Source organism: Stegodyphus dumicola, chromosome 7, assembly GCF_044657685.1.
Source record: "Stegodyphus dumicola isolate Sdum_Otavi_A_Nest chromosome 7, ASM4465768v1".
Lineage (NCBI taxonomy): Eukaryota > Metazoa > Arthropoda > Arachnida > Araneae > Eresidae > Stegodyphus > Stegodyphus dumicola.
In genome coordinates, this window is record NC_140774.1 from 65,227,279 (window position 1) to 65,245,033 (window position 17,755).

General features: G+C 31.6%; 1 protein-coding gene across 3 annotated transcripts in view; it reads left to right on the forward strand.

Annotated features, from left to right (window-relative positions):
- Positions 1-17,755, forward strand: part of LOC118188575 (glutamate receptor ionotropic, NMDA 2C-like) — a 938,424-nt gene that overhangs the window by 892,038 nt on the left and 28,631 nt on the right. For all 3 annotated transcript variants that reach the window (XM_085820356.1, XM_085820357.1, XM_085820355.1), the window contains one exon: positions 14,481-14,716. In XM_085820356.1, coding sequence (XP_085676482.1) covers positions 14,481-14,716 — 236 coding nt within the window. The remainder of the gene's footprint in view (positions 1-14,480; positions 14,717-17,755) is intronic.

Sequence of the window (17,755 nt, forward strand, 5' to 3'; positions counted from 1 at the left end):
GTACATACGATTACTCGTCCTGTGCTCGAATCGCCCTCTTCGACCTGGCGTCGCTCTTCGCACTAATGGATGGCATTCTAGAACCACTGCTATTAATATCGTCTCACTATAACGCTATTTCTGAGTAATGATTACCCTGCTTCTAGGAAGGCAATGATGCATTATCCTTGAACCGCGTTCAGTTAATTGCCTGTTACCTCGATTCAGGCTACGGATCATTCTTCTTAGCTATGACCAAAAGCACACTATGGAAACCAATGCGAATCCGCATGGTGGAGGAATGCTGAGTATTGTGTATCGGCCGGGTCGCTGTTTTCGCGTTCGTCGTAAAAGCGTTCTGTGCGTTCAGTAACTGAACATGTTTGCGATTTTTTTATATGCTTAGATGTTTTTTATTTCGATAGAGTGTATATGGCATTCTTTAGGTTAAGTCATCATGAGAGATTACTAAGATTCTTAGCTAACCAGTTAAAGATTAAAGCATGCTATTATGTATTTAATATTACCGCTAAAGTAAGTATAATCTTGTAAAAAAGGACCTACAATTAACACGACCTACAATTACAAAGACCTACAATTACAATTAACTTTCTGTTCCACAGATCAGATTGTTAAACCCACTAAATTACAAAATGCAGCTTAACAGCTTTAAGAAATTGGAAAGTAAGGGCTGATTTGACATGATTAGAAAGACTAATTTTTTGAACTACATAACTTAGCAGAGTGTTTCTTTCTTTTCAGAACGATATGTGCACTCAAAATACAGCTTGGGTCGGGGCAAGATCTCTATCCATTTTCTAAGGGTTCTTGAGGTGCTATTGTAATCTTTGGGCTGCGTCTGGAATTTGAGACCAGTTTCTCTTTCACGCTGTGATCTGCTCTTATCCAAGTAAGATACAGAAACTTCATTTGGAAAAATCTTTGCGATGAGACTCGGTTGAATGGGCCTTTGACGTCATGACCAGAGTGATATTATCGTATAATAACGTAATCAGACCTTCAAAAACTCTTGCTTAAAATGCACAAACTTCACAGTATTTCCAATCAAGCAGAAAAACATTACACTAATGATAAAAATAACAACTAAAATAGATTTTTAATTATACTAAATTTGAGGAAACAACAACCTTCCTCACAATGTATAAAAAAGTCCAGCTGAAGTATTACGCAACAGAAACCAGTGAAAGGCAAAATGCGTGCATCTGAGAAACCAGCGGCTAAATAGTTGCTATATGGCATCCCTATAGAATTTTAATTTTCTAAAATTTCTCGAAAAAATATTTTAGCAGTTGTTTCTTAGTAACAAATAATGCTTAACTATCTGAAGCAATTCTGAATAATGTTATGTGTAACACATCGTTTGAAGCAAAACGTTAGCGATTTCGATGAATGATTTATTAAATAAAGTCTTAAAAGTCGTTTTTATTTAAAGTTTTGTTCAGAATGGTAAAAAAATCGAGCATATGTTTGATTCTTATTTCTAAATAATCTTGAATTATCCGAAACATCGGTTATTTGCATCTCTTTTTCTTCTAACCAAATAAAAATATGTTTTTATTGACTTCTCTACCTAATTTCTAATATTTCATTAATTTAGGGGACATAAAAGCTAATTTTAGTGCATATTTCTATGTATTGCTTTCTTAATTTTATTTTTTTTTTATTTTAATAAGGAAAAATTACTTATTTTAATTGTAGTTGAATTTCGTCCAATTCTAGGAAAGTAAAAATAAAAATAAGATGAAGCGTTTAGTTTAAGAACTTACGTTAATAAAAATAAAATTTATTTCATTGTTTTGTTTTTGTTGCATGTTTATTCAAATAAAAATAAGTTTTTATTTTACGAAAGTAAAAGTATTTTTAATTTTATAAACTTTGTTAAATAAAATGAAATCAAGAAAAAATAAAATTCCCTAACTTGAATTTCGATAACTAGTATTTTACCTACAGTAACAAACAGCTATCTGAATTTTGCGATTATCCAAATAGATTTAAGTCTTAGTTATTTCGTGTATTTGGAGCTCTTCTGTAGTTAAAAATTATCTATTTCTTACCTGATGTTCTAATACTGTTCGGCTTTGAATCGCAATTTTATTCTGACGACCATGCATGTAAATTAAAAGTGCAATGGAATACTTTCAACGGCAAACTCATTTCTAAACGACAGCAATTTCTGCATCTTTTATAAATGAATTTATTCACTGAATTTTACGACGTGCTGTGAGGACCAGTGAGTCAAAGTATTGATGCATTACAAAATCCCAATATTATACAGTAGGTTTGTACGTTCCTGTTATATACCTTCATTATTCTCTAAGTTCCTCACGCTGTTACAGCGAAATAATTTTACCTCCACGCTAAACTGCTTTTACGTACTAACATGAATATTTGTCCACTTCCAAATGGAGTTCGCTACATATTAATCAACCAGAACGATGTAATTAGCAAATATATTAAATTTCAATTAATTTAAACTCGACGCAATTCAGGAGTGTTGCCATACCTCTGACATCGTTGGGAGGAAATGCCATAGCTTGCGCTATGATGTTGAATGCTGGATGAATCTGAAATGCTCAGACTATCCCTAGAATGCACACCATAGCACCAAAACATATACGCATAATACTGTGATATTTCTTGGAGCCTTTATGCTGGCTTGTTATAAATGCACTAAATTTAATTTAATAAACTTATATTGATCAAGCCTTTATATTTACTTCGAAAAACATTTATACTGGTTTATCGACGTCACAAACATTTATAGCATTGGTGTCTAATCTCCAGCCCTTACAGCTCTGAGGTAATAGAGCGGCGAAAGAAATTTAAAATATACAGATAAAATACACCTTTATACACCTTTTATACTCCAATAGCAACAAATAAACGTTGTTTCAAAGAATAACAGAATCCAAAATTAAACTGCACTGAGGCAATTTCACGGTAGGAAGTTGAATTATTCTAAAATTCTCTTTGAATGTAGTTGCGTAAACTACAGAATGCATGCTAAAATGACTGTCATTTTATCAGAAGACTTTAAGAATAATTTCAGTAGTTCAGAAGTCACCAACAATTAGCAAATTTCTTACGAATTTGGAAATGTAACTTATGGGATTGTAATACGTGAGACACTTAACAGGTTTTAATATAATCACGAATGAAACGAGATAAAATTAAACAGTTATTATATTTTCTTGAACTCTTAGCCAGAACATTCTATGCTAAACACTGAAACCATTCAATGTTCTACACACTGAAACTACCAATCTTGTCTATTGTTTCTTAGATTTCTTTCAATTTTTTTCACTTTCATCCAATAGCAGAAGTCACCAAGAATGCAAAAAAAAATTGTATATCTAAATCATGTGAATATGGCAGGGGCGTCAGAATATTAATATTTCTTTCAGAACTTCGTTGGTGAAATTCGTAAATTCAAAATTCTATAAGCATTATTATAATTTCCAAAGATCAGGTTTTAGGTTTCATATTAAATCATTTTACAAGCCATTCGGGTTAATTAATTAAGATTAAAGATTAATTCCTGCCATATCGTTCCTCTGTAAATGCATTGTGGGATTTCAAAATTATAAGCTGATAGCGTTTATAACCAAAAGGTAAGATAATCATTTTGTCATTGTTTTTTCCTTTTTTGTTTCCATCAAAGTTTCATAAACAAATCATCTAATCATCCATTGCTGTATCATCAGTAGTTCAAGCGTTATAGTCATGTCACATCATATGTATTAATTCCTAACACACTTCGAACTTTTGTAGTTATAATATTCGAATTTCCGCGAATACCATAACAAATTTCCGTGAATACTATAATGCTCTCTCTTCTCGTCTGCAAGAAGATGGGGCATCCACTTGGAAAATCGGTTTCTGAAACTCAGACCATCTTTAAGAACGATATTTAACTCTTCCATTTAAATCTTATGCGCAAAATCAATACGCACATAGGCGAAATAGCAAGTTTCAGTTACTCATCTGCAATAACATTTTTTCCTGTCATTGAGTTTTCAACTACCTTCGCCTGAGCCATCTTCGTGGAAATTATTTACCAGTTTAAAAAAGAGCATACCAGCCAAATATGGTACCAAATGAAAATGCTTCATATCTTAAGCATAGTTTTAAACTTTTGTGACATTTCTACATATTCCTTTTATTACAGCCTATAAAGGTAACTTGCGAAAATATTTTAAATGCAGAGGCATGGCTTTCTAAGGATTACAGGTATCATTGAAAGCTTTCATGGACATCTGGTTAAAAGCATTTTCAAAAAAGGAAGTTGCAACATATAACGCTAAATAATTGCAGTATTAATGGAAAGTTGTAAGATTCTATCTAAATTTGTTACTTTGTTGGGTAGATCCTTACTTGAACTGTGAAGTGACTGTTCGCCAAATTTAAATTGTATCAATAACAACCCATGGAAAGGGTGAAAAGACCCTTTTATGCAACCCAAGAAAAGTATTCACAGTCGGCATTTCTGGTGCGTACAATGTGGGTCAATACTTTTGACTGTAACTCAAAACAGAAACACAAAATTAAAAACTAAATTTAAATAATCAGCCGAAGCTTCAAAGTGATAATTAACGCCAGCTGGCTTTTGGTCCTACCACCGACGTAGACAAACCAGCAATTAATATACACAGCCGTAAAATAGCAAACTTAAATATCAGCGAAGCAGCGTGGTCGAAAGGCAGAACACGCTCTTTCTGAAGTAAATCAGACATCAGTTTAGAAAGTATCTTTGTACTATTTACTTTCTATAACTTGTAAAACTGATGTAACATTCTGGCGTGTATAAGAAAGCGTGTATTGAATGCAAGAACGATAGGAAATGTTGCTTTAAAATAAAATTAACTTTATAAATCCCCTCAAATTATGTAGTAATTTTAAATATTTAATGCATAAATTCTGAATATTTCAAACTCTTCAGAACGCCCTGTGTACCAAGAGAATGAAAATGTAATTTATTTGAGTCTTTTATGTTGTTTCTATCTAATGAATAAATTCCAGCGTTTCATAAAAATTCCTTATAAGCAGCATTTTCTTCCCTAAACACAAATAAAAAATAAAGTTTCAGCTTTCGTAATTGGGAAGACTGCAAATACACTAGATGGCTTAAAGATAAGGTTGTGACGATGTTACATTAAGTTCTATCGTCGGCGATTAGGTAGTGGATGATCTAGGGGAGAACAGAGCGTAGGAAAGAGAAGATTATCGTTTTATATCATCAAATCATCACAGCTACTCTTTCACTAACTGTTAGGTCCACTACCAAAAGTCGATGTTTTCATCAACTAATGGCGTGAAAAAAAAATTTGAAATATGCAAGTATACTTGACTATTTTCATTGACATTTTTTTGCGATCGTGCAAATCTTTGCAAGCAATCAAATCATCTTGCAAACTGTCCTAAATATGCGTGTTTGTTTACATTTAAAACCATATGGTTCTTCAATAATTGCATAAAAAAGCGGGGCACACCTAATTCACATTTATTTTTTTAACAAATAGCTATTTAAAGAAATATTTTTTGTGTTACAGTAATTTAATTTATTATAAGATTTTAATTAATTGTTCAATTTGTATAGATAAAAGGCTTAAAACTATGGCACTTATAGAGCTGAATATGCACTGCTCGTGTTCTTCAGTTTTGCCGACAGACGTTGTAAATGAATTAACAGACATGTTACGCAGTTTATACAATTTAATTAACGTTAAAAATAAATTAAACCTTAGAGTGACATGAGCATTTTTATGTAGTCATTAGATTTGTTGCCACTTACGTTTTATTGAATGAACGCATATAAATATAATAGATATTACTGCTCAGAATTTTAAAAAATCAAAAGAATATAGCCTACAACAAAAATAATAGTTAGCAAACAAAGAGGAATTGCCTAGGCATAAAATTGTTTCGTAATCGATATGAGTTACCAACGCTACTTCCAAAATTGAATACAACGTTTAGCTAATGATGAACTCAGAGGATAAATGCATGCATCCTGTTATCTCAAATTTGTTTACATTTTGATATGAATATTGTAGCTTGAAACAGAAAATTGAAAATACGCAGTGGTCAATAATTTCTAGATTGAATTTTCGTAGTAAAGTAAAATATCTTCTTCAGTTACGCAATTTATACCGAAATCCTTATGCCCGATAAAGGCATATACCCTATAACAACAAAATAAAACTTCTAAATGCTCTAAAGAAGAAAAAATAGAAGTTCATTTTCTAAATCCGGAGAGGAAGTTGAACTGAAATTACATAGATCCAAAGTTTTAAATACTCTGTAAATGCATATTTTAAAATACTTATTGGGAAATAGGATTAGAGAATAAGTAATGCCTTCAGTCAGCATTAGCGTAACAGAAAAACTAATGAATGGAATCTTGAAGCATTAGATGCTTCAGCATGCTTTTAACAGAAAGAGAAAATAAATGCTGAGTGAAAAATCTTTTAAAAGATTTGTCTTATACCTCATTTCAAAATCACTCACAACAGTATTTTAGTACCGCTCATATAAAGGAGAATGCTGGTAGTGGAGAACCTCCGAGCTCATTTCATTGCATCTGACGGTAGGGCACAACATAGTATTCAATTTTGTGAAACAGTCTATGTTGGCTATTCGACAATGAAATCTAACAAAAGAAATTTTTTCAACAGTATGTATCTTTAACTAGAAGTCTACATTCCAGGAATATTATTTTACATAGTTATCTAAAATCTTGAATATTAAAAACCCTGCGTACATAATGTTCAAACCACAGCTAAAAGGACTACCGCTTGGCCACTGGCGAGCTTTTCAATCTAAGAAAGCGAAGGAAAGCAAAGAACAGATCTGAGGCATGTTTCTATTCCGAGATCCAGCTGCTCGCTCAGCTCTTCGCTATTGCAGCATTCCATTTAAGATCGCTTTGCCAGACCTTTGTTCAGATTTAAAATCCATTTCAACGTAAATTGAATTAGATACTAGAGTGACTTTGAAATGGATTTCTTCTGTTTCAAGGATTACTACATGCAACAGTGGAAGAAAAGAATATATATATATAAAATTAAATATCTCTACAGCAAAGATCGATATAATTATGCGGTAAACTGTAAGTTCATTGGCAAAACTGTAAAAATGGTGTACAAAAGTTTAGAAAATTTAGTTACGAAAATCGTTAACAGATGGCGCTCCGCGCTGAAAACGCTTTCTCTAAAAGGAGTAAAAAAAAAACAATAAAGTGAAGCAGCCTTTGTAATCAAAATACAATTTTTTCAAAATGTTCACCGTTCGAAACAATGAGGTGGCGTAAACGAACAATGAAATTTGACATCACGTCTTGCAATGTGTCAACGAAAATGGAATCACATGCAACACCAATCAACGATTCAAGCTCATCTAGAGTACCGGGGTTGTTTCGATAGACAGTCTCTTTCAATGCGCCCCGCAGAAAGAAGTCACAAGGACTCAGATCGGGAGAATATGGAGGCCAAGATATTCCTGTGTCAGTAAATTGCGGATAATCTAACGCAGTTACTCTATTTCCAAAGTATTCATGAAGAAAGCGAAAAAACTTTATCTGTTCGATGTGATCGAGCCCCATCTTGCATGAACCAGTCGATACCTGGTCGATCCTCCAACGCTAGTTGAGTGCTGACAAATTGTTCCAAAATTGTAACGTAACGTTCAGTAGTTATCGTTTCTCGTACAAAAAATGGTCTGATAATGCCTCTGGCGCATACCGCAACTCATGCAGTAACTTCAGGCGAATGCAGTGCTTTCTCTTCACATCTTCACATAAATGAGGATTTTCGGTACCCCAAAATCTTTAGTTTTGTTTATTAACGATTCCATTCAAATGAAAATGTGCCTCGTCTGTGAACCAGATGCAGCTCTCATCAAATCTGTCATTGTCGACCATCGTTAGAATCTGATTCGCAAAGTCAAGCCTTTGTTGTAAAGCTTTCATGGGTATGGCCTGATGACTTTGGATTTTTTTTTTTTTTTTTTTTTTTTTTTGTATGGAAAGAGTTGTAGGCTATTTTGTAATATTTTTTACGTGCTCGTGTACTTCAAACCTGTCTCTGATGCCATTCGTCGAATGCTTTTCCTAAAATTTTGCTGAACAATTCCAGAAACTTTGGCTGCATTTTCAGGAGTGACTACAGTTTGCCTAGGAACCCAACATTTTCCTTTGGATCATCAGCCACGCTGTCAGTCCGTTCAAATTTCGCGAAGAGCATGCGAATGGTTTTCACATCGGGTCCAAATGGAACATTGAATCGGTTTTGAAAACTGCGACGTGTTGCCGTAGGACTGTGTTCTAATTGGTGAAATTCCAGAATCAAAAAAACACGTTGTTCAATGGAATACATTATTTCACTTTCTACGCTAGCCTTTTTTCACTAGCCAACAGTCGTACTGATCACTTTCCAATTCGAAGCACATTTTTTGGCTATTGATATGTCATTGCGATTAGAGCACCATCTGTTAATGACTTTCGTAACTAAATTTTCTAAACTTTTGTACACCATTTTTTAAAGTTTTGCTAATAAACGTACAGTTTACTGCATAATTCTATCGATCTTTGTTGTAGAGATATTTAATTTTGAAATTAGTGCTTATTCGCTGATCACCCTGTATATAAGAATTACTACTCAGCGATAGGATATTTCCAGGGTCTTCAGGTAGGTGGCACCCCAATTAAAACTTAAAACTCCGAATTACATTATTATTATCATTTTAAATACTTTTTTTTCTATGTGATTTTGTGCATTGAGTAGAGTATCCTTACAGATAAAATTAAGACATATATTAAAATGCTTCAAAAAATTAACGAAATCTTGCAATCTTATTTTTGAATTCCAGCTTAACATATGAAAGCTCACAAAAACTTGCATCTTTGTAGTGTGAATCTAATGAAAAATAAATTGTAATTTATCTTCTCAGTAAGAGTATTTCTACATACACATGATAAATAAGAAACGTGACATCTACAGTTATGAGGTGTGGTTTGGAGTACTTTCCATTTACAAGTATTACGTATATTGCAACGTTTGACAATATGTATAAATTCTGCTGCAAATATAGATAATTCTGTTGCAAAATGTTCCATACGAATGTGATGGGTGTTCTATATAATTTAGACACTATTTGCTCAACAGCTCAATTGTGAGCAAAGAATCTGATTTATCAACAAACGTCATACACAGAAAATACTCTCGAAAGACTTAAACGAACGTGGAGTTTCAACGAACACGGGAGGACATAAATTTAGTTAATGGGTTTATGGTGAGTGATATGAAAGAAGACTGACAGCTTAATAAAAGGATACTTCCGTAGAGGAGTTTTTAAAGGAAATTGTTCCCTGTTTGCATTGCGAACATGAACGCCCTAAGCAGCCAGCCCTTTCTTCGAGAATCAAGCCCATTTAAGACTACTGTTGTTCAGAAGTTTTATTAACTCGACAAGTAATGTGTCCAAAAGCAATATAGCCTTATTATTGTATACTCTGAACAAAGTGTTTCAGAAAGACTATAAGATTAATGATTTGTTGTTCATAAATCTCTGCTTCTAATTCATGAACTTATCAGATAAATAAAGCTTTCAGACTACAAAAACTCTATCATTTGATATATTTCAGGAATAAGAAATTCAAATTATATTATTTAATTACGCTATTGGTTTGTTAACTAATATGATCTTTCTAAGAAGATGATTCCAACGGAGATATTATTCTAATACGAAATATCTTTTAAATTAAAAATTTTCTATATTGTTTTTGGACTGAAAATGTCTTAACGTATCCTAAAACTCTCTTGCAACCGATGAGACGAACGATAAAAATATCAATATCAGAGGTCTTATAAAATTTTAATTTCTTTAAATTCAAAAATTTATTATTCTTGTTTACTACAAATGGAAATTTTAAACCCTCACTTTGTTTTGTATTTTTCTGACGCAAAAGAGAACTTTTCAAAAATTTGCATTCGAAAACATAGATGGGTATATCTCTTTCGAAATATTTCATGTGTCCTCCAAAACATTTTAACAAAAATATCTCTGGGTCCCCATCGCATTAAAGGCATTTTATAAAGATTTTTAATACGATTTCAGTCGCGGTAAATTTTACATATTTTTATTGACTATTTCTATGACATTTGTACTAATCTTTTTTCATTATTTGTTCGTTTATGTTTACTAAGAGATGTTCTAGAACCAGCGCTGGTCGAATTTGACATTTGAAGTTAAATAACTTTTATATCATTTTCATATAACGGTAAATTAAAAAGGAACAGGAAAAAAAATAATACGATCAACTCGACATATTATCAGAAACATATTTTATACTCAATTTTCAAACATGAAATTCCTTCCCTTTACACACAGTGTGATCAATAAGTGCATCAAAACAAAGCAAGCAGCGACACGTCAAAATCTACTGTTAATTTCCTGAAACAAAATGGGGGTCAAAGCCATACTCTTCACTCATATACCTACTAAATCTATCTCTTAATCTATCACCAATGTATTTTTGTGCTTCTGGACTTTTAAAACGGGAGTTGTTCGAACGTCGACCTACAGCCTCCTTAGACTTTGGAAAGCTGTTCAAGAGCAATGGGATAAAATACCTCTTCCGATACTACAAAAGGAATTATTTGTCTCTGAAATTTCGGCTTATAAAAATAGTGAAGAATAAGGGTTATCAAATAGGAACATTTAAAACATAAAACTTTTAGGTAAAATATTTCTGCAATTACAAGGAAAAAAGTCTAAAAATTTTGCGAACATCCTTTGTATATATCTTCTGCAAACTTGAAAAAAAATATGTAATGTAATTCTATAAAAATGTTTAATGTTTTTAATTAGCTATATCATGAATAAAATGCATTTTTTAAATGAATCGAATAAAAAATTTTAAATAATATTTTTACAAATTGCATCTATTGCTTCTAAATACTTTAGCTTGTTTATTAATAGCAGATTAAAATGAAAGAATATTATCTTACTTTTTTTTTTTTTTTTTGCAAATGGCAGCAGATTCGAATGTAAAGTACGTAAAACAACACAAAATCGTGTTTCGAGACTAATATCCCTTTTGGGCTAAAAATCCAAATTTCAAGCTTTATTAGAACAGCCATTTCTCATGCTTAACTAACATGAACTCATGCTTAACTATTAACTAAGCATTTCTCATGCTTAGCTTATACATAATATCACTGTTAAAGAAGTTAAGGAATTCAAAACTAGTTATTATGTGAAATGATGGAAGCAAGCAAGTTGTATCTTTCAAAATATGAGTCAAAATTACGTTGCATATAATCTAAAATCACAGCAATGATATTCTTTTTCTTCGCATAGCAGATCGGGGCTTATGTATGAATCAAATCTTAATTAATATTATATTATAAACAGTTTTTTTATCTGTTTTTTTATATGATTATCCCACTGTTACTGAATCAGGACTAGTTTTGAATTGAACATTATAGTTTTTTCAATCTAAACGTATCATTTTTATTAAATAAAACATTTTTTTTCGTTGCCCATTCTCTATGGTTATGAATGAATGCTGCTTCGGTGCCTAAGAGTAGGCGTTTGTTTACTGGTACGATAAAGACATTTGTGATAGACATGTGAACACCATCGAATTATCTGCCAAGAGTTTGCGGTAAAAAAGGATAAGATAGTGCCTTTCGATTGCATTCCCAAAATTGTTATTAATAAACACTGGCGGAGTACATGGCAAAATAAGTAATACTGACTTCTTTAAAATATAAAACCTATAGGCAATACTAAATACAGCTCCTACCCCACTCATGATTTTTCATAGTTCTGCCCTCTCAATTACTTCGGATAAGAAGCAGCAACGATAAAATTCCTGGTTTTTCTTTTCAGTCTAATATCCGAACATGAATTCCCTGTTATTCTGTAGACATTCTTTCTTCTAACATCTTGGAGAAAAATGGCAAGAGAGGGGAGCAATGCGCATATTTTTATACCTCGAAGGAGGTGTATTGTTTCCATTCAACATATGAAATTCCGAAATGGCAGAATGAAATTCGTAAGCATGATCATTCCTTGGAAACTAGCAGTCGAGTAGAATGGAAAAGATCCAAAAGCAGCTCTTGGAGCAAAATTGATGCAACAAGAACTTTACCGTTTAAAAATCCTCGCGTATAACATATTCTTAGAGTATTGCAATTCTGCGAAAACTTTCGATGTTTCTTACAAACTTAAGCAGTCTGTTACTGATTAACAAACTGAACAATTTAAAAGTAAAACGTGTCACCATTGTGTGAAACTTAAGACCTTTAATTTATCATTCACGTATTATCAAACATAGCCAATTCTCTTAGTAATGTCATTCGGTCAAACAAAAGACATTTAATTTATATTTCTAATAATCTTGCTGATTAGCAAGCTGAAAATTTAAAAGCAATAAATAGACTTTTTAATAATATAAGCATCATCTGCTTATTCTGATGATATATCAAATTGATATAAATTAAAACATAGAAATAAAATTAATTTATAATATATCCATTTAAGATATTTTTATGAACATTTAAAAATTTGTTAAAGAAAAATATGCCGTATGTTAACTACCTGATGCAGAATATTTTTATGAAAGTTGAGGATATGTGTTACAATTTTTATATCTTTTAACGTTTTGAATACACTTTCAAACTTTAAATGGTAAATTCTTTTTTCTCCGTTAGAGTGTAATCTGAAATTTTCTTATTGCAATTTGTTTAATTTATTTTATTTATTTTCGTTTGAACTCTTTTATCTTTAAATACCTAGATAACATAAGAATGCTATTTAGTTTCTGTTATCTTCTTGCCCAAATTGTTTTACTTAATTATAATCATCCCCCCATTGGATAGATTTTTTTTCATGACATGACTATAACTTTCGTAAGCAGTCCATTATCAAATACGAGATCTGTTAAACGTTATAGTCGCAAAAAAAAATATTTTTTAATTTCTTCTTTCTTCCAAACAGCAAATACCCAGCAGCAAGTTGCCATTCAGCATGACTTAAGATCCTCTTTTGTAACACTAAATTCTTTACAAACTAAATAATTTAAAGAGAATAATTTAAGAATTTAAGAATTATAAAGATATTTTTAAATAATTTACCTGTTTATTTAATTGTATAGTATCTCCAAATGATACAATTAGGAGTACATTTAATTGTTATAATTTACAATACATCCAAATAATAACTTTAACATAATTTTAACATTTGCATCTTTATTTAAATTTCAAAATGATGTTTTTAGCACCATATAGTTCTCATTTTAGTACAGAATAATCCTTTTCTTATTTATTTGTTTCTCTTTATATCGAAATTTCAATTAATAATAAATAGTAATTATGATTTAAAGATAAGCACAGTATGTTTCAAAATTTTATGAGCAAAATTCTAAAAGAGCTGCGTAATGAATATTTCCTTGTAGGCGGCTACAAGTGTAATTATGAAAGCTGTACTTTCCAATACGGAAACATTAATCATCAAAATGCGCAACAGTTGTTTTATATTTGCTGTCTAAATTTAGTATTTTTTTTTTACTTTTGATGAAAGTCTGATCTGACTAAATAAATTCATTCGGGAATACCTCTTCTAATTTTGCTCTTAATTAAAATGGTGATGCTAGGTAGTTCTAACCTTACAGACGTAAAGCAAATTATCGCTATTTTAGATGCAACTAAAATGACTTGAACAGTTTAATCAAACCTTTTTGTTTAAAAAACACTTAGAACATAAATGTACTTTCTTGTGCTGAGAGAAACAACTACAACTTATGGCTGGGTAACTAAAGTAAAGTCGGTTTCAAAATTAAAACGTAGATCACCAGTGAAAGACAACACAATTAAATTTTAAACCAAGCTGGCTCAAAAACTCTTAACTGGTGTTCAAATGTCAGCAGCATTAACGCAATGCCGAATTATTGCAAACTTAATGAATGCTGGCAGGAGCTACTTACCGAGTCCGCGGAAGAAACACACTCAGTCTTACAATCCGAAAACGTCAGCTTAAAACTCTCTAACCTCATTTACATTCTGATGAGGAAATGGAAAGGTGAATAACTGGTTAATTTAAATAATAGTCTTATAAAATTATGAATTTAATTTGTTAAAACATGAAGAGTATTTAAATATTTGAAATTTTAACGTTAGAACTAGGAAATTGCATTAGAATTTTGATTTTACATTTAGAAAAGTCTCCTACCCACAGCGTTGAACTGTTTTCATAAAATTCGCTTCTTTATTTTAAGGTATTTTTATTTGGAAGTATATATGTCTAATCAGTATTTAAGAAATTAAAGTCTACTGTTATCTTTTACGAACATCCAATCTATCAGAAACTCTTTGAATAGTAAGAACATTTTTTTTAATTAGTGCTATATTTTGTGCAGTGAATATGAAGGCAAAGTTATCGTTGTTTAATTTACTTATTTTTTAATCCCGTTGGTATAGGCGACATCGAGAGACTCCAGCGATTCTGGTTGCAAGGTGTGTGCAAGCCCCAAAATCAGAAGCGAAATGCCAGCAATCCGCTGGACATCAACCAGTTTATGAGTGCCTTCCTGCTACTCGGCTGCGGAGTGCTCTTCACCCTTCTGCTCCTGGGACTGGAGCACATCTACTTTCTATATGTAAGGAAACATCTTTCGAAGAAGGACGACGGAGGATGCTTCACGCTTGTTAGCCTCGTGAGTACACTCTTGCCTCGAAGCAACAACACTTGTTTCTTGTACCATTCGGCCCTTCTCGCAACTTATAGATTCTGTATAGAGTACTTAGTGTGCTATGAAACAGATATTTAATTCTGTCTTTGCTTACTTCTCAAACCTGAAACTTTGTTTCGTTGACTAAAAACGAAACGTTATCAAATATTTTCATTGCCACTATCCTTATCAAAGGTTTCGTTGCCCAGAAAGTCTTTAAATACAAAAGAGTCACCTTTATATACCTCAATACCTCAATGGGTTTTTTAATTTAAAATTTGGTCCTTTTTTATTTGAAGTGAAAAGTAGAAGCATTACTCGCCGTGCTATCGTCAGTTGGCATGTAAAGTACTAACAGACCAATACTGACCTGAGTTTTTGTCGGTGACAAAAACAGTCTATTAATTCTTACCTTATAGGTTATTATATACTGTATTCTTACAATAAGTAAGATTCAGAAAAGAACACGTTGCTAAGAAAATTATAAGAAAAAATTCAGTACTGACTCGCATATTTTACCCCCGTTACTTACTAATTTTATTCCCGTAAATCGATTTAGAAAAATTACGTATATGTAAAAAAATGTGCACCATTTCTGAAAGAGAAGTTAAAGGAAGAGCTTTAAGGATTAAAAATCGTATGTAAATTAATACAATAATATTACTGTATTTCTTTTTCAAAGAAATCGGTTGCATTTATTACTATTAATATAATACTTCTTACTTATACACCGTCCTTTACAGTTTATGCCTGTGTTGGACGATACTAAAATAACTCAATAATATCTAAATTATATGTTGGAAATACCAAAGGACAAATACGGGAATGAAGCAAAATGTAAGTAATATCGATTTACGTTCTATGGTTAAAAGATAACATGCCATTCATAATTTCTGTTTAAAAAATGTCGGTATCTAAAAGAATAGTCTCATATAACACAAATAACCTATCAAAAATGGGATGAAGTTGATCTGGGATGAAACTGAGCAGAGTTATTTTGTCGGCGTATTTATGCCCAAATTCTATCTCGAAATCCTACCTAATCCGATCACAGATTATTCATGAGGTTTAAGTCTGGTTTTACTCGCAGACACGGAAATAAGCAACATCATAAAGTAGCAAAAATAAAGATATTTCGCAACAGATTCCACATATGATAATTTACATCAAAATAGACTAGTAGCTGCATCCACCTCATTTCTTTGCGACATGCGCAATTTTTCATAATAGTTTTCGATATTGATAAGCTATGAAATTATTTGGAGAGTTTTAAGGCTGTCTCTTATCTCCAAAAAATTTGGCAATCTATACAGTGAAATAAAATGTCGATATAGGTAGAATCGCTTATTTCCATTCGGCAAATCTTGCGTCCAGAATCAACAATATTTCATTAACAATCCAAGACTAGTTACCCTCGTATTTTCCCTTTTAAATATCCAAGATTTACATTAAATTACATATTTCCTAAGTAATGGGTATCGATCCTTAAATGCTAACAACGGACTTCTGTTGAGTGAAATTAACTGTAAAGCGCAATTTTAGTTAAAATTATTAGAGCAAAATCGTGCTAAATTGTGCAATTTCCAGCAATAAAAATCTTGATAATTCTGCAAAATATCTGGAACTTATCATCTACAGGCGAACAATTTTTGACTCGTGATCCTAGAAAATCTACATATTTGCAGATATTAATTAAAATCAGTAGCACAAAAATCTATGGCTAATTTACATTGCGTCATGAAAAAAATCAGTTTACAGAGGGAAATTTCTCTGCCCATCACATTAATATTTGCTGACACTGATTATGCGTTAAATACAATGTCATGGTGTCGTTTTAGAAGTATAAATTCGGTTTTAAAATAGCATAGGAGTAAACTAAACATAAAGCAACATTAAGCTTCAAACTGTTACTGCTTTTGTCTACTACAGCAAAATCTTGAAAGTTGTTAAGCGAGTAATAGAGGTATAGTTTATAATCATAATATATTGCTCTTGTGTATAATCTGTTGTTATAAACCTGAATACTTTTAATGATATCTTATATCGATTTTTTTTAATTTGAAGAAGGTTTCTGTTCAAAGGCCGAAGTGTCAATTACCAAACGCATCAAGATCCTTGCTTTAAATTAAGTATTGATCTGAAGACTTTAAAATTCGGATATTTCTTTAAAAAGACAAAATATTCACCATTTGCGTTATATGAATTGCCGGAACAAAAAACTTTAGTAATGTAATGAACTCCTACATCGGTACTGAAGGAGACTGCAGACAAAGTTGCCAAATGATGCCAGGTATCTCTGTAGATCTTGTTTCTCTCATGCAACGCCGCAGCAAGATTCAAATTCGCAATACACTGAAACCAAATTCTACATACAAAATATTTTGGATTCAGTAAAAACAAATGATTTTTTTATTATTAATCACAATATTTTTTATCATTTGGGAGCAAGAATGAAATTATGAAGATTCTAAAACATGCTGTATTTTTAAATCAAACCATTCTTATTTAAGTCATTTTTATGCTAACGCTTTTATTATTCCATGACATTCTCGTAATTTTCCAACTCAGTTTTTCTCTGTTCTTCGTAATTTTACTTTTAGTTCGGTATACAATGAATTTTGATAGAGCCAAAAAATCATTTGTTTTACTTTTTAATGTATTTGAATAAAATCTGTAACTAAAACGCTACGTGTATTGTGCATATGCTTTTTTGGTCCATTAAAGAAACGAACTAAATTCACTGCCTCAGAACTTAAAAAAACGCTCTTTAATCAATAGAATAATGAAGCATGTGACATTACCTTTCTTTCGAGATCTACAGTTTCCAAGTTATGGTCAGGTTAACTCTTGAAAAACGAAATTTATAACGGAAATATTAACTGTAACGTGATAAATTTTAAAAGATGAAAAACAAAACCCTTATTTCATAATTTTTCTACACTTGTTTTAATCAATGAACGCAGTATTTAAAATTTAACATTAGAAAACAAATATATTGATTTATTAGAAAACAAATATAAAGAT